Here is a 21,913-nt window from a genome sequence, read left to right as displayed (position 1 = left end):
ATGAATTAATTTCTGAAAAAACACCCAACCTACACCGAGATATCAAGAAAATATCACTCAATCCATGTCTAGAGCAAGGATGGACTATAAAGAAAAACAAAAGAAGTAAACTCATAGTTCTGGCATTCCATTCATTTTACATTTAAAATTGTTGTTAAAATACTTCAACAAAACTTACCATCACCAGGGGTACTAGGTCCAGGATGGCGTGTGCAAATAGAATTGAAGTCTGTACAGCAGTCATTGAAATACGGACACGCTGAGTCACAATAACATCCTCCTTGACTGCCCCAGGAGTAACACCGACTGACGCAGGTTGCTAAATGAGGGTATCAAAGGTAAATTGCACATGATTCGACTAATCGAGCCGGGGTTTCTAACAAGGGTTTCTCTCTTTAGAGTCCTTATCTGACACAAAACAGCGACTTGACTCAAAACTGTAAAGTCAATGATCACCTGAACGATTGCAATTCAAAACACTGCAAAAAGCAGATCTAATCCCAGGCAACACTTACTGCTTGTGGATAAGCCTAGATACAGTGAGATATCAAAGGTTTAAGGTAGGGTCAGCGTAGCTGATCATATGTTATTATCCAATATTGAGCCGATGAGTTTCAGATATTTAATTTTGAGCCGTTGATATCATTTTATTGCATTTTATGTCATTACCGATGCACACCCATGTTGTCCCCCGGAATATTTACCTTCCCCAGAGTCATCTGGATTGGAATGGACGCAATATGATTTGTAATCTGGACAGCAGTCGCCAAAATACGGGCACGAGGAATCACAATAGCAGCCTCCCTGACCGCCCCATGTGTAACATCGGAACTGACAAGAAGCTGTGGGAGAGGTAATAGCATCAGCTATCATTATTAAGAAAGCAATATTTGTGCAATCAACAGGAAACATTAATCCTTGTATTTCTGTAAGTTTTTCTGTTCAAAGCTGCCTGGTCTAAGAAAATATTAAAACCTTAGCTTGCAACGATTGGTGACTATTTTGTACCCCAAAAACCTGATTTCCCAATTTTTAAATCCGACGTAGTTTGAAGATAAGAAAAGCTTAAAGGCAATGGTGCTGCGTTTTCAACCATTCTACCTTTGGATATAATAACTTATAGCACTCAAACATGGGACAGGATATAAAAACCACTAACGATCACCAGGAGTACTTGGTCCAGGTTGGCGTGTGCACACAGCAGTGAAGTCTGAACAGCATTCAATATAATAACTTACAGCACTCAAACATGGGACAGGATATAAAAACTACTTACGATCACCAGGGATATTAGGTCCAGGTTGGCGTGTGCACACAGCAGTGAAGTCTGAACAGCAGTCACCGAAATACGTACACGCCGAGTCACAATAACATCCTCCTTGACTGCCCCAGGAGTAACATTGGTTAACGCAGGTTGCTAGAATGGAGTTTCAGAAGTTAATCAGATATTAATAACACCGAGAGCCTTTTTGACAAAAAAGCTGGTTCCTTTTACAATCAACACATTTTGTAGCAAGCAAAACGTTAACTAAGACTTCCGAGCGTAAGCATTTCAAAGCTGAATGAAATCGCTGAAAGGCCTCTTGATTTAATTGTTGTAACAATAAGTTCAAAATGTAAACGATGTGCAGCAAGCAGCCGATAAAGTCATTTTCGACATAGACTAATTTACCTTCACCAGAGTCATCTGGCGTTGAATGGACGCAATAAGTCTGGTAATCAGGACAGCAGTCGCCATAATCTGGACAGACGGAATCACAGTAGCATCCTCCTTGACTGCCGTCAGTATAGCATCTGAACTGACAAGAAGCTGGATGAACGGTAACAAGAAACAAGTGACATCCATTATGTACAAGTAATTGAAGAACACGAGTGTGTCATTTTTTTGACAAAACAGGTTGAGGGAAATTAATTACTTCTCTCGGTATGTAAAATACATCAGCTCACTTGTTTGTTTGGCAAAAATACAAAAATTAATTTGTAAGCAGTAGCAATTTATTAGATAAGACATGACCAATTTCTTCAGACATTTTTTTCACAACAAAACACTCAAAATAATAGATTTACATTTTTAAACGGCCGGTAACAGTTTACTTGAAGAATCAGAAACTTACCGTCTCCAAAGGTATCATTAGCAGGTGTGCGTTTGCAGACAGTAGTGAAGTCTGAACAGCAGTCTTCATAATGTGTACACGCCGAGTCGCAGGCACATCCTCCTTGACTGCCCCAGGAGTAACATCTATCAACGCAAGTTGCTGAAAAGAGTTTGTTAAAATTTATCGCTAAAAACACTCCAAGAATTCTTCATTGGAGACGATTATACCACTCACTACGACAGTCGCAATGACACCCAAATTGTAAAATGAAATATCCACAGGACGTGATTTGATATAATCCAGGTCATTTTACGTTCTGATGTGAATAAAAATTTTGATAATTTGATGAAACATCAAAGTCCAGGATTTCAAGTGTAAAGCGACAAGATTTGAGTTAAACCTTGAACTGTGGTGTAATCTGCTAAGGTACATTTTAAAGCGTATACCAGGATATCACATTTACGTTTTGAGGTGAATAGAAATCTTGATAATTTGTAGAAAGTATCATTTTTGATAAAACATCAAAGTACAGGATTTTAAGTGTAAAGCGACAAGATTTGAGTTAAACCTTGAACTGTGGTATAATCTGCTAAGGTACATTTTAAAGCGTATACCAACTACCAAGTAATATTACCACAGCAGCCAGTGGATGACGAAATCTCTAAGTGCATGTCTTACTCTAGAGTCAATACAGGCCTACAAGGCCAACATGTACAGATGCAACTGAAAAATATCTTGGAATCAAGGTTGTTCGTTTATCATACGAAACATTTTTAGGAATGTTCCTCATGGAGATTAAGCAAACCCCTACAAACCATTCCCGATGGGAATTTACCTTCTCCGGAGCTATCATGTGGATGTGAATGGATGCAATAGATATTGTAATCTGGACAGCAGTCACCAAAAGTGGGGCACACAGAATCACAATAGCAGCCTCCTTGGCTGCCCCATGAGTAGCATCGGAATTGGCAGGAGGCTAGAGGGATCATAACAGTTAAAAATCTTTATTGCCTCAAACAGAAACTGAAAGTTTCTTAGTAATATATATTTATTCAAGAATGATAAACTATGACTCGGATGTTTTCTCTTCCTTTTTTTGTTTGTTATTTCATTATGGTTAAAGAATCCCTACACCTCATCGTAATGAAAGACGGAATGACAATTACAGGCTCCTCGACTGCTTTCAGTTGATCATAAGAAGACACGAAATTCAAAATGGGCTTTAAAAAGCACAAGGAAGCCACACATATATGTATTCTTGTGCAACTGGCTATGTGTTGCTTTCTCTAGGATATAACACCTTGAAGAAGCAATACCTGAAAATCCATCTCCAGAAAAAAACCTGTCAACAATTATTGAAAAAACAGTCAATGAAAAGATTACAAAACTGGACAAGAGTAACGGAATTTACACCACCATTATATTCTCGTATATTATTCATGTACTCTTTTCCAATGTAAAAATCGTATGTGAATCCAACTTTTTTCCTTGAAAGAGCTATCACTTACCATCTCCAAAGACATCATTTCCAGGTGCGCGTGTGCAAACAGAAGTGAAGTCTGAACAGCAGTCGTTAAAATATGTACATGCTGAGTCGCAAGCACATCCTCCTGAACTTCCCCAGGAGTAACATCGATTGACGCAGCTTGCTGAATGGAAAAGGTTAAGGGTTTTAAAGTAAATGTTCAACAACACCCCGACCAAGATAGTTTTGTCTACAGACTGCCTCATTGTTGAGGTAACCTTAATGATAACGGACCTATTCAGAAAAAAAAGTTATTGAACTTGATCTGATCAGTGGCAAAGGCAAAAATGGATAATTGACAAACACAAACAGTTCACAATTCTTGGATTTTGATTTTATCAACATTTTACGATCACGTGTATGGGGAAAGACCCGCTTCTTCCTCCATTGCATCGGTGCTTGTGACAATGACACCTGCCTAAGTCGATCACCAAAGACAATAATCCTGCCATCCTGCCTAATCTTCAAGCCTCTATACGGACCCTGAGGACTGACTGAACTCGATGAAGATACAGTCAAGTGGCTGCAAGAATCGGACATTCCTGTGTGATTTGCTACGAAAGCAGCATACGAACAAACGATAACGTCCGTACAGCTGCTAAAAAAGGGGTCGAGTTGGATGGTACGCTGTTTTTATGTAGTCATTACGATGCACTTCCAATATATCCCTTCAAGAATACGCATACCCCAACATTGGAAATTTACCTTTACCAGCGCCATAATGTGGATGTTTGTGGACGCAATAGGTATGGTAATCTGGACAGCAGTCGCCATAACTGGGGCACACGGAATCACAATAGCAACCTCCTTGACTGCCCGATTGGTAACACCGGAATTGACAGGAAGCTAGAAGAAAAAGTCAAATAGAAAAACCGACGTAATATCTTCGCAAAGAATTAAAAATGGTGAAATCAATTTAATAAATTGAGTTTACTAATGAAGACTTTGCCCCTTGCATAGAAAACTAGAACGGCGAAGCCGCCATGGCTCACTGTCGAGGGCGGGAATGGAGGCTGAAGGTAGGGTCGGAGATGGGCATGATGGAAGGGGATCAGGATTCTCGTTGATGTGCCAAGGTGTAGGGGTCAGTTTTTTTTAACTGCCAACATAAACTACCAACAAATGTTCTTACACATGTGTACATGTACATATACCACATCACCGCCATCACCACACTTAATTCCGTAATAATTGCTTTTTTGTCCGGCTTGCTCTGAGAAAAAAGTATTCCAGTAACAATGAAACAAATTTTTGGTTGACACCCTTTGAAAACAGCTATCATTTTTGAAATATTTTCAAAAATAACAGAATCTTCTAACATTATAGCGGCCACTTTTTTTTCAGATATTTTCGTTTGATTGTTTTCAAATGTAAAGATTGTGGGATAATCAAAAAAATGCTCTGTATGCAAAATATCCTACTGTCTCCAAAGACATCATTTCCAGGTGCGCGTGTGCAAACCGAAGTGAAGTCTGTACAGCAGTCACCGAAAGAAGTACACGCTGAGTCGCAATAACATCCTCCTTGACTGCCCGAGGAGTAACAGCGATTCACGCAGGTTGCTGAAACGAGGATGATAAAGGTAAATGTTAACACCTGTCTCAAGAAGCTGATACAGCCGAATAGTCCAAATAGCCTAAATAGACAATTCAGAAAATCGTTAAACCATCAGCTACAATAAAGGCAATGTAAATACAAAGCACCTTCTTTTATCTCTGATATTGTCCAATCATCAATTTACTTTTTTAGAGAACATCATACCAGAACCGTAAAAGTTCAGGATTTCAAAATTTAACAGTAACGTATGCAGAGCCGATAAGTGACAAGTTGAGTAACTGTGGCAATGTGTGTCGTATTTGTCCATTTCGAAAAATGTCCCTCCTTAAAATTACAAACCCCGAAATCCTTCCTGACGGAGGTAACTTACCCAGGCCGGGGTTATTATGTGGATTTGAATGGACGCAATAGGTATTGTAATCTGGACAGCAGTCGCCAAAATCTGGACACACGGAATCACAGTAGCAACCTCCTTGACTGCCGTCAGTATAGCATCTGAACTGACAAGACGCTGGAGATGAAAAAGAAAGAAAGACATCTAACTTAGATTGGAAACCATTTAACTTCAATAGTAATGTTTTAGTTAATCCATTCATTCTTCACCTATAATATTCGAGCACTGATTTCCATACCTTGTCTCATCAGTAAACAAAACAAAATTAGGTTTGACCAATCTTTCAAAAAGTCTACTTTTACTGGCGAATGCCATGTGACTCGCTCTCGGCCAATCAAATACATAATTTTTGGGTGCGGTTTTATAATAACAATTGTATTTTCACTCATGAGAAGACACGTACCGTCTCCAAAGACATCGTTTCCAGGTGTGCGTGTACAAACAGAATCGAAGTCCGTACAGCAGTCACCGAAGGACGGACACGACCAGTCACAATAACATCCTCCTTGACTGCCCCAGGAGTAGCAGCGATTGACGCAGGAAGCTTAAAGAGATTATTACAAGTAAATAATTAAATTACATTCTGATTAAGTCCACCTGTGTTACTATCAAGATATTAAGGAAAGTAAATGAAAAAACATAACACTCAACTGTTTCGAATCAGAGACTAGAAAGCAATCAAAGGTAGTTTGTCAAAGAATTTTGAAAGCATCATCATCATCACAAGGAATCCGAGGAAGGGTAAAACTAGGTGTCAATTTTTAAATTCACAGTAGTTAAGGCTATGTTAATTAGTTGCAAAATAACATTGTATTTGTAAATGTTTCTTTTCTTAAGTTCCTTGAATTGAATAAGTACGGCCATGGGCGTCGCGGGGGGGGGGGGCACTTGCCCCCCCCCCCCGGAAAAGCAAAAAAAAAAAAAAAAAAAAAAAGGAAGGAAAAAAAAGAAAAGAAAAGAAAAGAAAAAGAGGCGCAAAGACAAAGTGGTGTAAATTAAATGATTTGGGGGGGGGGGCAAAATGTCCCTGCCCCTCTCTAAAACTGATAAATCGAGAATGTGTTGAGAAATACAAGCATTTTTTGGCAAAATTTTTTTTTGACCCCCTCTAGAAAAAATCCTGGCGACGCCCATGAGTACGGCCCTTTACTAATAAGTTGAAAAACCTTGTGCAATCAAAACAAACTTATTAAGAGAAGATACAAAACAGTAACTGCATCAATATTTGCATTTCACAATCATGTTGCAAACTTCGTAACGATTGAAACAGTATCAGTACTACTTGATTAAATATAAAACTTACCATCACCAGGGTTATCAGTTGCAGGTTGGCGTGTGCAAACAGAATTGAAGTCCGCACAACAGTCATTGAAATACGTACACGCCGAGTCGCAAAAGCATCCTCCTTGACTGCCCGAGGAGTAACATCGATTGACGCAGGTTGCTAAATGAGGGTATCAGAGGTAAGTCTGATTAGTGACCTCATACAAACCCACTTATGGAACTTGGGTTTCTACCAAGAGTCTCTAATCATATCAAAGCAAATACTATCGAGCTAAATCTGTCGAGTCTATTATTATCGGAGTAGTTAATCAAAACAACTGCAAGAGGCAGATCTTAAACAATCAGTCGGAAATAAGCATCAATTAGGTTTTCAGGTTTAAAATCAGGTCTACATGCAGAGTCAACAAAATGTATAACATAAATCCAAAGCCTATGAATGAGCTTAAAAAAAGTTCCAAATATATTTAAATCATTTTATGTCTTTGCGACAAACTTCCAAGATGCAAACCATCACTTTTCCCCCTGCATAATTACCTTCGCCAGAGTCATCTGGTGTTGAATGAACGCAATAGATATTGTAGTCGGGACAGCAGTCGCCAAAATACGGGCACGAGGAATCACAATAGCAACCTCCTTGACTGCCCCATGTGTAACATCGGAACTGACACGAAGCTGGAAGAACGGTAGGAACAGGTGGACAACATAACGCTTGCCTTCTACACAAGACTTAGAATTATTCTTTCATTTCGGCTACGTTGTGGATTGCTTGTTAAAAGCTCAATATTGAAAACTTTAATATCTAGCATTGAATAGTAACATTTTGAGATATGAAATATAACCCATATTTCAAATGGTCTTTCAAAACTTTTTAAATATAAAAAAAATTTGAAAATTGTCTTGCCTGCTTTTTTGATCATTTCGCTATTACAAGGTTAGGAATGCATGGTCTCACAATTCAATTGAACTGGAAATCACTTACCATTACCAGGGATATCGGTACCAGGTGCGCGTGTGCAGACAGCAGTGAAGTCTGAACAACAGTCACCGAAATGTGTGCACGCTGAGTCGCAATAACATCCTCCTTGACTGCCCCAGGAGTAACACCGATTGACGCAGGTTGCTGTAACGAAGGTGTTACAGTTAAACCTCAGATAGCAAAGCTTTACAGAAAAAACATGTTTTTCTCATGTAGACAGAATTGTATTGATTTACACACCGATTGTTAAAAGTTGAAGCCCTATAGGCCTAGATAGCTCAGCTGGTACTTCATTGGAACGGCAATCCGTCGGTCACAGGTTCAGACCCCGCTCCAGTTCAATTTATTTGTTCAACTATTTAACAATTATTATAACGCTCAGCTTTAGGTGTTGTCTGCCTTTGAGCTGTGGTAATCTATTATTAAGGTGCATTTCAGATATATCCCTTCTACATAATGACCAGTCCCCCTCGCTGAAACTTGGAATATCGTTTTCGACAAATTTACCTTCCCCAGCGTCATCTGGTGTTGAATGGATGCAATAGATGTTGTAATCAGGACAGCAGTCGCCGTAATCCTGGCAGACGGAATCACAATAGCAACCTCCTTGGCTGCCGTCGGTGTAACATCGGAACTGACAGGAAGCTGGGAGAAAGGCAAAATAGAAAACGATAAGAACTCTTCAATAGGCCATATTTTTAAAACGAGGACGATGTAGAGGAATTAAGCCATTTCCTGTGTGCAATTATTTTTGTAAGCAACCAAGTATAGTCAATGACCATAATGGGCATGCGTCAGTTGGTAATAACAGAATGGTTCTCGGACTTATAACTTCCCTTTGAAAAAAAGAAGGTGCCTAGTCTTTTTGTTTTCGACAATTTTCCAGTCAATCACAAGTTGTACCTAATAATGTATCATTCACTTACCATCTCCAAAGACATCATTCTCAGGTGCGCGTGTGCAAACAGAAGTGAAGTCTGAACAGCAGTCAACGAAATACGTACACGCTGAGTCGCAATAACATCCTCCTTGACTGCCCGAGGAGTAACATCGATTCACACATGTAGCTTAAACGAGAATGTTATAGTAAGTTTTGATTAAACTGAAAGCCTGAATGATATGAAGCTACTCATCAAAGCAGATTCGATTTGAGCCCAAAGTAAATTCAGTTCAAAGCAACAGAATATAATAACAGTTATTAAATAATCAGTTAAAAACAAAAATATCATCCAAGTATCTCTAATGTTACTTTATCTCTAATGTTACTTTATAATTCTGTGATATGATAAGCATCACTTAGAAAAGATTTTGATGCTGATGAGCTGTGGTAATCTATATATGTCATTGTAGTGTAATTGACGAATGTTTCTCCAAGAATAATCGAAGCCCAAAGTCGTTTCCACCTCAAGCCAGTTTACCTGTTCCCGAGCCAACATGTGGATGTGAATGGTCATAGTAGATTTTATGTCTTTGCGACAAACGTCCAAGATGCAAACCAACATTTTCCCCCTGCATAATTACCTTCGCCAGAGTCATCTGGTGTTGAATGAACGCAATAGATATTGTAGTCGGGACAGCAGTCGCCAAAAAACGGGCACGCGGAATCACAATAGCAACCTCCTTGACTGCCTCCGGTAAAACACCTGAACTGACAAATTCCTGAAAGTGTGTTAAAAATAGGAAATATCAGAGATGTCATGTTTAGCGTGAATTTAACTCAATGTCATGAATTTGTTCCTAATAGAATAAAACAATCCCTTGCTATATAGCAGAGGGTCGAAAACCATGTCCAATCATAAGAAACGCTATGTATGAGAAGGGAAAAATGAAGAACAAACAAAACAAGTTCGCAAAGTTTTTTTACCGGATTAACCCCAAATAGCCACGCAGGTGGACAATTCCTTTTTATTGAAAAGATTAAATGGTATGAAAAGTGATACGCAAACACTTACCATCTCCAAATACGTCATTTTCAGGTGCACGTGAGCACACAGAAGTGAAGTCCGAACAACAATCGCCCCAATACGTACATGCGGAGTCACAAAAACATCCTCCTTGACTGCCCCAGGTGTAACAGCGATTAACGCATGTTGCTAAAAAAAATAGAATGTTGTAGACAGGCATTGAGGCTTGACACTTTTGAAGAATTGTCAAACCAGTCACAAGTGTTTATATCTACAGTTCAATTGCTCAATTGTTCAACAGACGATTTTCCTCCTTAAGATGGGTGGGGCATAAATATTTGTTTATCCAAGTTAAAAGTCAATATACACTGAAACAAGCTTGCTTTGGGTCACTGCATAGTATTTTGAGGGTTAAGAAAATTGTCTACAGATTCCTTGAAGTGTGACCGTCCAAGTTTTTAAGAAATCGTTGAATTATTGTAAAATCACTTGAATATACGAAGCAAGAACATTTCAGATATACCTTCGCCGGGGACATCTGGTGATGTATGGAGGCAGTAGATACTGTAATCTTGACAGCAGTCGCCATAATTTGGGCAGACGGAATCACAGTAGCAACCTCCTTGACTGCCTTGAGCGTAACATCGGAACTGACACGAAGCTTGACGAGAGACAACAAAAACATTACAATAAAACAGGAGCATCTTCAAACACATATATTTGTAAACTAGCAAAAACGATAATTGAAATATACCATCCATGTTTTCGCCTATAGTTAGTTAAAGACCAATATTGAAAAATTTAATCCTCGTAACATAACATTTAAATTGACGAGGTGTGCAAGACTATCATGACTACTTTTTTTTTTTACAACAAAGTGATAAAGGTAGTTTATTGTTTTACCTGCACCAGGGACATCAGTTCCAGGAGAACGTGTGCAAACAGAATCGAAGTCTGAACAGCAGTCACCGAAATACGGACACGAAGAGTCGCAATAGCACCCTCCTTGACTGCCCGAGGAGTAACACCGATTGACGCAGGTTGCTAAAAAAAAAAAGTGGTAATCAATAAATTAATTTTTGGGTTGCTGCCATGGCACTATCACTTTTTTGGTTTTATCACTATTTCTGTTAATCGAACAATACTAATTAGAACTTGAAATTTGCTATTAATACTACGTTACTTAAAATACACAAAAGGTAGCTCTATTATAAACTTTTTTTTTCAGCTGAGCCTGCAGGAGTTTTATATACCCTTTTTTGGTATTGTGAAGCTTTTAGAAACATTGTATAAAATTCTGAAATACAAAAAGGGGTACTTGCAACTTACATTGCTACTTTATGATTAAATTGTGCAGATGAATAATGGATTTTTATCTAAGTTAATTAAAACTCCTGTTGTGCCAGATGGCGACATATGCTATTATTGGCTATGTCAATTAAAATCAATGACACTGTTAAAGTTAACGTTTTGTCAGTCTTTATACTAATGATGCATTTCAATCATGCACTAATGCTATCATTATCGGACGAAAAGCATTTGTAACCAACTCCTATCTCTACATCCTTCCTCAAAATTGTCTCACTGCATGATATAAGAATCTTTAAACTGTTAACGCTTTGTTCTCATATAGGCCTATTAAATTCGTTCTTCTCGAAGATTCATTAGCACTGAAACGTTTCATATTTACCAGCACCGGGAACATCAGTTGAAGGTTGCCGTGTGCAAACGGAACTGAAGTCCGTACAGCAGTCATTGAAAAACGGACACGCTGAGTCGCAGTAACATCCTCCTTGACTGCCCGAGGAGTAACATCGATTTACGCAGGTTGCTAAAAACAAAGGCGTTATAGGTAATGTCCAGCCTGACTCTAACTAGCTGAGCTTCTCTCAAAGATTAGGTAAAATTAAAGCTATATTGTCCTCTTCATAGCGAAATCTGAAATGGACAATTATTCTTTAACTGGGTTCAGAGCTACAAAAACCCTTAAAGGTAAGTTCTGATGTTTGCCAACAATTAATACAATATGTCGCATGAGGTTTCTAAATGCAATAAGTTTCAATTATTTCAAGAATAACGGATCTAGATCGCCAAAGTCGGAATTCGTTTCCGACGTTATTACCTTCTCCCGAGTCATCTGGTGTTGTATGGACGCAATACATATTGTAATCAGGACAGCAGTCGCCGTAATTTGGGCAGACGGAATCACAATAGCAACCTCCTTGACTGCCCCCTGTGTAACATCGGAATTGACAAGAAGCTGGAACGAAGGGAACATAAAAAAACAACAATGACTTTTTTCAACCGGAGAATAAGCATTAATAAGTTTTGAGATATCACAGGTCATCGTGAATCTTCAGGTCCTGCAATAAAGCAAGCACGTTTGTTTGAACTAACGTTTCCCCCCAAAATGACTTGATTTAAGACTATGTGTGAATTGAATAAAGACTTTAGCATACTGCAGAGGCCCGATTTTCGAGAACTAAAATGTTTCTACCCGGAAATTCCTTCAGGCGATAATTACACAAAAGCCATATAATTCTAACGTTTACTCAGGTATATAGTATATGCCTAGTTGATAGTTTTGTTTTCCATTTGATTGATCTTTCCAACTATTACCATTTCTTTGTAAAAGCGTTTTAGAGTTCATAAGGTGCACTCCTGACGAAACGATAACGAAGAGAGTCAAAGCTTCTTTTTCAAACATCCCTTTCATCGTATTTTCCACACAAAAAAACGATAACATCGTTTGTATTACACCCGTCAATCTGGAATCACTTACCGTCTCCAGAGACATCATTGTCAGGTGCTCGTGTACAGAGAAATGTGAAGTCTGAACAGCAGTCACCGAAAAAAGTACATGATGAGTCACAGTAACATCCCCCTTGGCTGCCCGAGGAGTAACATCGATTAAGGCAGGTTGCTAAAATGAGGGTAATTGAGATCAATACAGTAATGGCCACAATATTCAGAAAGTTTCGATCTAGCTTTTTTGGGAGCCAGATCTTCAGCAGACAATTAGTAAACATAAGGATAATTTCAGTGTGGTTTAGAGTTATTAAGTTAATAAGGTGCACAGAGCCGATATGACAATAACATAACGAGGTCTTCACTTGTGTCTGTGGTTGTCTTTATAATCATGGTGCATTGCAAGGGTGTGTTAAAATAATGCAGCTTTATGATTTTTGCTGTTAATTCCCAGCGGTTAACTTAGCATTGACTAGGGCTGCGGTGCACCAATCTGCGCAGTGCGCGGCGCTATACCAGCCACAAAGACGTGAACAGGCTTCATTTTCCTTCAAGCCCTTGAAACCCAAGTATGTAGTATTGTACTGGTATAAAGTGAGTCATTCAAATCATAATTCATATGGATTTTCCAATTGAATAACTGAGATTTTGTTAGGTTCCATGTCCGCTGTTGTTTGGCTATGATTAGCCAAGTAGTTATCAAGGGAGAGCAATTAGGCCTACTGTGCCCCTGTACCGGATGTTGGACGCGCATGTGCAGGAATGATGTGGTGTCAATCTTGTGCGCGCCTGGTAGAAGATGGCAACGAAAACGAATTCACTGTGCCATTTACTGAACGCTTGCCGCCCAGGGCCAAATGCGAAACAGGGTAGCGGTCGACATGACTTTTGAATATTTGTACTTACCTTCGCCAGAGTTATCCGGTGTAGAATGGACGCAGTAGATATTGTAATCTGGACAGCAGTCGCCGTAACTCGGGCAGACGGAATCACAATAGCAACCCCCTTGACTGCCGTCAGTATAGCATCTGAACTGACAGGAAGCTGGTTGAAGTGTAAAACAGAAAACACAACTTCAATCTCAATAATTACAAACCATCCATGCAATTAGTTTCGGAAATAGATTATGTAGTCGCTATGCGATAGCTTGCTTTCTTTTTTTAATTAGTAAATGTAACCTTTACTGGGAAGGGGCTGAAACTCTTGTACATTGAAAACAAAACTCGTGCAAATGCCGAAGCAATAAAAAAAAAACCCCAATAGTCTTAATGTTCTCCGTCTTTTCTGTTTTCAAAATGAATGTCACAATGTAAATCAAACATTCTACTTGTATATCACTTACGATCTCCAGGCACATCATTTCCAGGTGCGCGCGTGCAAACCGAAGTGAAGTCTGAACAGCAGTCACCGAAAAATGTACACGCCGAGTCACAGTAACATCCTCCTTGACTTCCCGAGGAGTAGCAGCGATTAACGCAGGTTGCTGAAAGGAGTGTGTCATTGGTTCATTTTATGTAATTAACTGAATACGAAAACTTCATCAATAACTATAATGGCCCACATTGGTACTTTTATAGTAGCTCGGACTATTTAATCCCCGATTTACTTTGAGAAAGCAACATACCAAAGCAGATTTCATCACAGTTCAGATTTTACTACATTTCAATTCAAGCCATTTTGTAGTAAACTGAAGGTAACTTTTTGTAACAGTCATTTTGAATATCAAAACCCCCATATCTTTTTTCCATGGTGAACGCGCAAAGCGAAACACTATAAAACCCCAACAACAGTTGTATATATTAGTACTTACCTTCACCAGAGTCATCTGGAGCTGAATGGACACAATACATATTGTAATCAGGACAGCAGTCGCCGTAATTAGTGCACACGGAATCACAATAGCAGCCTCCTTGACTGCCGTCAGTATAGCATCTAAACTGACAGGAAGCTTAGCGGAAAAGAACCGTAAAACATTCAAACTAAACATTTCAAATTCCGAAGGTATTAATTGAAACAAATATTTATAGGCTACGTGGATGCTTCATCAAAAATGCGATAGTAAAGTTAAGGTCCCCCTTCTTAAACTTTTCAAATAGCATGCACAAAAGCTGCTGGATTATTGTGTTTGAAAGACGGCATGGTTGTGTATCTTGAGAGAAACCGTGTGACAAGTTTACCCCCCCCTCCAAAAAAATAGATTTTGCAAATATGCCGAACGTGATGTCTGAAGAGCGTCAATGTGATAGACAGATGAAAAGTAACATTCTTTTTTATAACGCAGGCAGAAAACATCTCCAAACGATAAAAAATCTTCACAAAACTAAACAGAATGTGGGGTCTTAAACGTAACAATAACTTCATTAGGAGTTCTTTGATTGGAGAAATAAGAACACCTCAGAATTCTCTCAACAATTGTTTTATGAGCACTTCTGGTGCTGCGACAGTCCAAAAAGAAACACACGGGACATTTGAACCAGAACCAGAGAAATAATGCATTTATGAGTTATTCAGCGTGTGTTGTTAACTCTTACAAAAATAAAACCTCTACCAAGTAAAGACTTGAAATCAATATCCACTTTTAACAAAATCCCTTCCATCAAACACCCAAACAGTTTTTAAAAACAATTTGATACATTTCGCAAACTGCATTATTGGAATATTCCAAATGCCAAGGCACTTTCAGATTTTTTTTGGAACCCGCGTAAATAAAACTTGTTAGTAATCACTTACCATCTCCAAAGACATCATTCTCAGGTGCGCGTGTGCAAACAGAATTGAAGTCTGAACAGCAGTCACCGAAATACGTACACGCTGAGTCACAGTAGCATCCTCCTTGACTGCCCGAGGAGTAACAATGAGTCACGCAGCTTGCTGAAAAAAGGTAATGTTTAATTACAATGAGACAGTCTTAACCCTAAAAGGGCCGGGGGGGGGGGGTGGAATCCGCCCCGGCACTTTTTTCCCCGGCCCCGAAAATTTTTCCGGCGCTACGCGCCATGAAAACTGAATTTTCCCATATACGTCATGTACACAGACCAGAATTGCCATTCAAACAAAATAATTAATTAGCCATAATTCCAAAACCCTTTGACCTTTGGTCATGAAATTTCATGGGTATATTTATGAAGAGTTGCTCTATGCTTGTACCGAGTTTCAAAAATTTTCGTCACTCGAAGGCCGAGATCTTAGGACATGGGTTTCAGAACCGGATTTTAGCTTCGTGGAGTTTTGGGCAGCGGTGTTTATTATTTACATTCTCCACTTTGTTCGTATTTCCTCTTCCTTTCCCCTTCCTTCTCCATTCTTTGGAACACTGGTGCCTAGGGCCTACGAAAAACTTAATCCAGGCCTACCTTTATATAGAATTATAATGTACCAAGCAAAAATGAGGCAAGCATAGTTGTTGTAATATAAACTGAAATCAATTTGCAAACCAGAATATGCATCCCAAGAAATGTGGTTTTTTTTTAACCCACATCAGCTTTAATTACCTGCATCGGGGTCACCTCCACCCGAATGGACGCAATAGGTATTGTAATCTAAACAGCAGTCGCCGTAACTTGGGCACAGAGAATCACAATAACAACCTCCTTGACTGCCGTCTTTGTAACATCGGAACTGACAGGAAGCTGGAAGAGAGGTAAAATAAAAAAAACGGTGAATTCAAATTTATATATACCAGTCGTAACTATGATTTGCTACCCTGCAGATAAAATATCCCTAAAAAAAATCAGGACCAATAAACGTGCCCCCCAAAAAGATTCAAGATATGTTTCGTACATTTGTGTACACCAATCAGTAAACACACTTGGCCAACATACAATAAATCCATAGAATAAGCGATATATGACTCAAATATTTTAGACACATCACAATAATAGGGAACGACAGATACCCCAAAATAGCACACGATCCGAGGGCAGAACCCATGGGACAAGATCAAGAGGAAGACCAACGAAGAGATGGCGCGACTGTCTCAGAACGGACTGCAGTACGACAGACATCTCACTGTCAGAAGCAAGTCGGCTAGCGTCCCACAGAAGTGTTTGGCAGGACACCATGAAGCAGAAGCCATCACACAGCCAGCTTGTGTGGAGGGCTAAGTTTAAGGTCAAGGTTAATTAGTAAACACATATTTCAATTGAATTTAGCAAGAACTCACGGTCTCCAACGACATCAGTTCCCGGTGCGCGTGAGCAAACGAAATTGAAGTCTGAACAGCAGTCGCCCCAATACGTGCACGCCGAGTCACAATAACATCCTCCTTGACTGCCCGAGGTGTAACAGCGATTAACGCAGGTTGCTTTAATAAAGAGAATAAACAATACTTTGCTTTAGTTGTAATTCTTAAAAATGAATAAAGTTGGAAGGAATTTACCGCAAATATTGTTAAACTGACCTATTTAATGTTTTGTGTTCTTAGATGCTAGAAAAACCAAGAAAATAATTATGTTCTTGTAGTCTGGTCCCCTGGTTCCACTTCAGGTGACAATGAGCAATTTATAGACGTCGGGGGCTGGTAAGGTCAGGGAACCAGTCTAGCTTGCTTTTATATGTTACCAAATGCAAATAATAATATGTGGACTACTGTAATTAAATTTGGTAAATTGAAGCCAGTTATTTTTCAAACGATGGTGGACAATTGATACTAAAATTCCACTTTGCTTGAAAATGTCAGCCTACCAGGTGCCATGATTGTATGTACAGGATGCTTTAGACTGTCATTCACTAAAAGTCCAATCTAATGACAATCAGCTAAACGGAAAATGACAAATGATAAGAATGGATTTAAATCAAATTAGGATTTGCCCTTCACCGACGTTTAAACACTGTATACTCAGTGTGTTACCTCCCGAGTGAAAGATGGAAAAAAATCACTCGGGTGGGACTCGAACCCACGACCTCCTGCTTTCTAGTGCAGATGTCTGCACTAGAATGGATTTGTTAGTCATGAAAAAAAAACACCACCTTGAAAATGTGTATGCCTTCCGATTCAACACACATTGGTCGGAAAATTTACATCATCAGGATGATGGATGTAGAGTTACTTCGCATATTCAACAAAAAAAGCTCTCAGTCTTCGCTTGCAAACCAAATTTTAATATGCCAATCTACAGGTTTAGTTTGCCGTTATACTGTAGAGCTTAAAACAAAATCTAAGAAATCGTCCCCAAAGTAAGTCTTATTACCTTCACCGGAGTCATCAGTTGTAGAATGGTCGCAATAGGTATTGTAATCAGGACAGCAGTCGCCGTAAAATGGACAGGAAAAATCACAGTAGCAACCTCCTTGACTGCCGTCAGTATAGCATCTGAACTGACAAGAAGCTGGAATAAAGGTAAAAAAAAGAAAGGAATCATCAGTTTAATACACCACAAGTTAAACGTTTTATGCAATCAATTGATTTCAAAACAAAGTTGTAAGTTTTGTATTGTGAGTGACAACCTACTTGATCGAACAAATAATGTCGTCAGACTTTTAAAGTGTGTCAAACAGTATGAACAGCTCTTCGGTCATAATCGTGAAAGAGAATGCAAATATGTTTTCAGGAAAAAAGTGTTAATAACAACATATAACTTCTAAAACCTGCTTTAATACTTTTCAAGGCTTATTAATAGAAGAATAAAAGTTTGTAAAATAATTTACTCCGTTAGGAAACCACGTACCGTCACCGGGGACGTCATCTTCAGGAGCGCGTGTGCATACAGTAGTGAAGTCCGAACAGCAGTCTCCGAAATTCGTACACGCTGAATCACAATAACATCCTCCTTGACTGCCCCAGGAGTAACATCGGTCCACGCAGGTTGCTAAAAAGAGGGCGTAACAGTTTGAAGGTGAATGTCTTATAATGGGCCCTGACAAAGGACGAATCCCTATACCCTGATATGTGTATAAACCGCACTTTTCAAAGTGGTTTTTCACTATGGGCCGTAGGGCAAAAAAAAAAAAACACTCCTAGATATGAAAACGTCACTCTAAAAATAAGGACACAATGGATAAACCGAGGAAGCTTGCTCAGCAATTGACTCGCACAGATCTTCCCTCAATTGGTTAAATATGAAAAACGTGTTCTGATGAAAATCCACAAGATTATGCTAGACTCGTTTAATACACCCATTACATAACTGTATCACATACAAATGTTCAGGTTTTCGTCTTCACGCACCACGTTCGTTGCATTGAGAAAGATATTTATCGATGGGGCCATCGCAGATTTGTCTTTTAAAAAAATAAAGGTAGAGTAACAACCAATGGCAGACATTTTGAAAAATTTAAAAACAATGTGCTATTCCGACTTTATTTTTGTCTAAGGCGACGGCCCTATAGCCAAATATCTTTCTCATGACATACTCTGACTGTGTGCCAAATCCCAAAACTTGTTTCCTTCCTAGGTCAACATTTACCTTCACCAGAGTCATCTGGCGTTGAATGGACGCAATACACATTGTAGTCATGACAGCAGTCGCCATAATTGGGGCAGACGGAATCACAATAGCAACCCCCTTGGCTGCCTGAAGTGAAACATCGGAATTGGCAGGAAGCTGGAAAAGAGGTAATTGACAAAATGTCATCTTCCTAAAAAGACAATCTATGTCATAAGTATTTCATTCAAGTTTCGATAAGAACTCGCAATGTTGTGGGCTCCTGCTTAAAAGAATCAGAAAACAGGTTAAGCAGCGAAAACGACAATCGAACAAATATTCTGAATCCATTAGAATTTACAGGTTCCGCATGAAAAGTTCAACTCGTACCATCGCCAAAGACATCATTTCCAGGTGCGCGTGTGCAAACAGCAGTGAAGTCTGAACAGCAGTCACCGAAAAAAGTACAGCCGGAGTCGCAATAACATCCTCCTTGACTGCCCGAGGAGTAACATCGATTGACGCAGCTTGCTAAAACAGGGATGACAGAGGCAAACATAAAAAAGATTATAAATAAGTCTCATGGGAGTCAAACATGGAAATGAGGATTTGCTTCGAATGGACCGTAGTCACAAGGGAGGTTTGATATTGCTCAATTATCAGTGTGATGAAGAGTTTTCAACGCAATTTGTTTTACAACAGAACATTTTCGCTAATGTAGTCATGGAATAAATTATACTTTTTACTTTGGCCCTTTAACTTTAAGGGTTAAGGCCCTGTACGAATGGAACCCAAAAATAATTTTATTAATAGTAAAGCACGTACCATCACCAGGGTTATCAGTTGCAGGTGGGCGTGCGCAAACAGAGCTGAAGTCAGAACAACAGTCATTGAAAGACGGGCAGGCTGAGTCGCAGTAACATCCTCCTTGACTGCCCGATGAGTAACATCGATTGGTGCAGGAAGCTAAACCAAGTGTAATGTGGGCAAACCGTCAATATCAAAACAACCACGGAAAGTTTTGGTTACCGCAAAAGGTGTAAGAGATAATTTCCTATGGAGGCTTTAACGTTTTTGTGAACATGCAACCCCCACGAAACGTTTTTTTCCAGACATAAACTTTATTACCTTCGCCAGAGTCATCTGGAGCTGAATGGACGCAATACATATTGTAATCAGGACAGCAGTCGCCGTAATTTGGACACACGGAATCACAATAGCATCCTCCTTGACTGCCGAAAGTGAGACATCGGTACTGACAAGAAGCTGAAAGAGTAGAAACAAACAAAACAAACTTAATGCTTTAAATAACGTCAGCCACACCACGAAGTAACACCAAAGTGGACAAGAGTTCGCACTTTGTGCGCGTATTTTAGAGAACCGAGTGATTTTCGTTTTCACGAAGTGCCACTCATGTACACCGTGCATGCTGCATCGGTTTTGTTCGTTTCACGAAGTAACTCTTATCTTTTTTTTCACCACTTTGAGGGCTTTTAATTAAAATGTTCTGTGATCCTACAACAATACGGATTAACTACATTCCTGTCAAAACGTTTTAAAACGCTGCTATCCAAATATCATTTCCGTAACAGTGTTGTAACTTTGTGAAAACGAGAATCGTTCGCGCCAGTGTCCGATGTCTAAAATATCTACTTATTTTTGGTATTATATAAGACGTGCACCCATAATTCACATTTGTATAAGTCACCTTCCATCATAATTAAGTGTTATATTGTAAATTAGTACATGTATATTTCAATTTCCTTCAGTATTTCCACTATTATGCCAAGTAATTAATTAATCAATTAATTTATTGACCACTGATTTAAATTATAGCTCTAATTGTTGTTTATTTCATAAGTTATTCACAAACGGGACCAGGCTCTGTATAAGCTTAGGCTTTTTTCCTGGTTCCCCCATCTGTCACCATTTATGTTTGAATTGATCAAAGTGTTGTACATGTATTAGCATTATATTAAGTTTGGTTATTGTTGTAGTAAATAAACTGTTGCATTTGCATTATATTAATATGTGACAAATGGAAATAAAATAATACAATACAAATACTATACACAGGGGTGTGAGTGACTACTGATAAAAATAGCTGAAAACAGCTGAAAAAGGTGTAAAAAAGCTGAACTTTGGAAATCTCCTATACTTTTGTACAAAGCAAGTGATGGAAAAAAGCTGAAATTCAAAACAAAAAAAGCTGAAAATAGCTTTAAAGCTGAGATTTCACACCCCTGTATACAATACAATGTGCGGGCGCACACTTGAGTGTTACATCGTGAAGCCAACATTTGTCATTCAGTGGTTTTCACGAAGTAACACTGAAGTGGATTTGGATGTTACTTTGTGGTGTTGTTGATGGTAATGTAACAGTGCATTAAATGGTATTTAATATATCTTCAGTAGAATATGAAGGCACTTACCATCACCAAGGACATCATTTTCACGTTGGCGTGTGCAAAGAACTGTGAAGTCTGAACAGCAGTCACCAAACGATGTACACGCTGAGTCACAATAACATCCTCCTTGACTGCCCGAGGAGTAACAGCGATTCAAGCAAGTTCCTAAAACAGTGATATGACACCGCTTGATTTAGTCAATAACAATGATAACAGTGAGTTAATAACAATGATAACAGTGAGTTAATAACAATGATAACAGTGAGACTTCCAATTCTCAGACTTTCTTTGTTGAAGGGCCTGCGGGGTCGACTAATGAGGTGTTGGTTTGATGTCCTCTTCAATGTTTTGTTATCGTCCATTAAGAATGATCTAACTACAACATACAAACTCAGCCGTGTCCAGCATAGGACTATGCTTAATTACCTTCGCCGCCTGGCGTGGAGTGGACGCAGTAGATACTGTAATCTGGACAGCAGTCGCCGTAACTTGGGCAGACGGAATCACAATAGCAACCTCCTTGACTACCACTGGTCAAACATCGGAACTGACAAGAAGCTGTGAAAGAGGTCATGCAGAAAAAGAGCAGCTTTTTACCGGGAATTTAAACTTGACACAATCAGTATCAACACAAATTCGTATATCGTTTCATCACGTAG

At 39.1% G+C, this 21,913-nt stretch overlaps 2 protein-coding genes and 2 long non-coding RNA genes across 4 annotated transcripts in view; all 4 read right to left on the bottom strand.

Annotated features, from left to right (window-relative positions):
- Nucleotides 1-376: 376 nt before the first annotated feature.
- Nucleotides 377-5,820, bottom strand: LOC119740043 (tenascin-like). The gene is made up of 9 exons (XM_038215244.1): nt 5,811-5,820; nt 5,549-5,689; nt 4,327-4,467; nt 2,932-3,072; nt 2,115-2,255; nt 1,673-1,810; nt 1,277-1,417; nt 705-842; nt 377-408 (listed from the first exon to the last, which is right to left on the bottom strand). The coding sequence occupies exons 1-9, from the start codon at nt 5,818-5,820 to the stop codon at nt 377-379; spliced, it is 1,023 nt and encodes a 340-aa protein (XP_038071172.1).
- A 1,063-nt stretch (nt 5,821-6,883) lies between these two features.
- LOC119740172 lies at nt 6,884-7,970 on the bottom strand. The gene is made up of 3 exons (XR_005272652.1): nt 7,836-7,970; nt 7,391-7,528; nt 6,884-7,016 (listed from the first exon to the last, which is right to left on the bottom strand). It is a non-coding gene; the product is annotated as an uncharacterized LOC119740172 (long non-coding RNA).
- A 10,924-nt stretch (nt 7,971-18,894) lies between these two features.
- Nucleotides 18,895-19,797, bottom strand: LOC119739697. Its single transcript, XR_005272614.1, has 3 exons — nt 19,672-19,797; nt 19,237-19,377; nt 18,895-19,026 (listed from the first exon to the last, which is right to left on the bottom strand). It is a non-coding gene; the product is annotated as an uncharacterized LOC119739697 (long non-coding RNA).
- Nucleotides 19,798-19,900: 103 nt separating this feature from the next.
- The window catches only part of LOC119740040, a 43,948-nt gene continuing 41,935 nt past the window's right edge, over nt 19,901-21,913 (bottom strand). Inside the window, exons 23-25 of the mRNA XM_038215238.1 lie at nt 21,681-21,812; nt 21,279-21,419; nt 19,901-20,112 (exon numbers count right to left, since the gene is read on the bottom strand). Of these exons, the coding sequence (XP_038071166.1) occupies nt 19,901-20,112; nt 21,279-21,419; nt 21,681-21,812 (485 nt within the window). The remainder of the gene's footprint in view (nt 20,113-21,278; nt 21,420-21,680; nt 21,813-21,913) is intronic.

This window comes from Patiria miniata, unplaced genomic scaffold (genome assembly GCF_015706575.1).
Source record: "Patiria miniata isolate m_02_andy unplaced genomic scaffold, ASM1570657v1 HiC_scaffold_4, whole genome shotgun sequence".
Taxonomy (NCBI): domain Eukaryota; kingdom Metazoa; phylum Echinodermata; class Asteroidea; order Valvatida; family Asterinidae; genus Patiria; species Patiria miniata.
This window is presented reverse-complemented; position numbering and strand designations above follow the sequence as displayed.

Bases quoted from the DNA above. Each gene is read 5' to 3' on its own strand.
- LOC119740043 (XM_038215244.1), bottom strand. The intron at 4,468-5,548 runs GTAAGTTACCTC...TTTTTCTTCTAG, and splicing joins ACATAATAACCCCGGCCTGG to CTTCCTGTCAATTCCGGTGT. The intron at 3,073-4,326 runs GTAAATTTCCAA...TGATCCCTCTAG, and splicing joins ACATTATGGCGCTGGTAAAG to CCTCCTGCCAATTCCGATGC.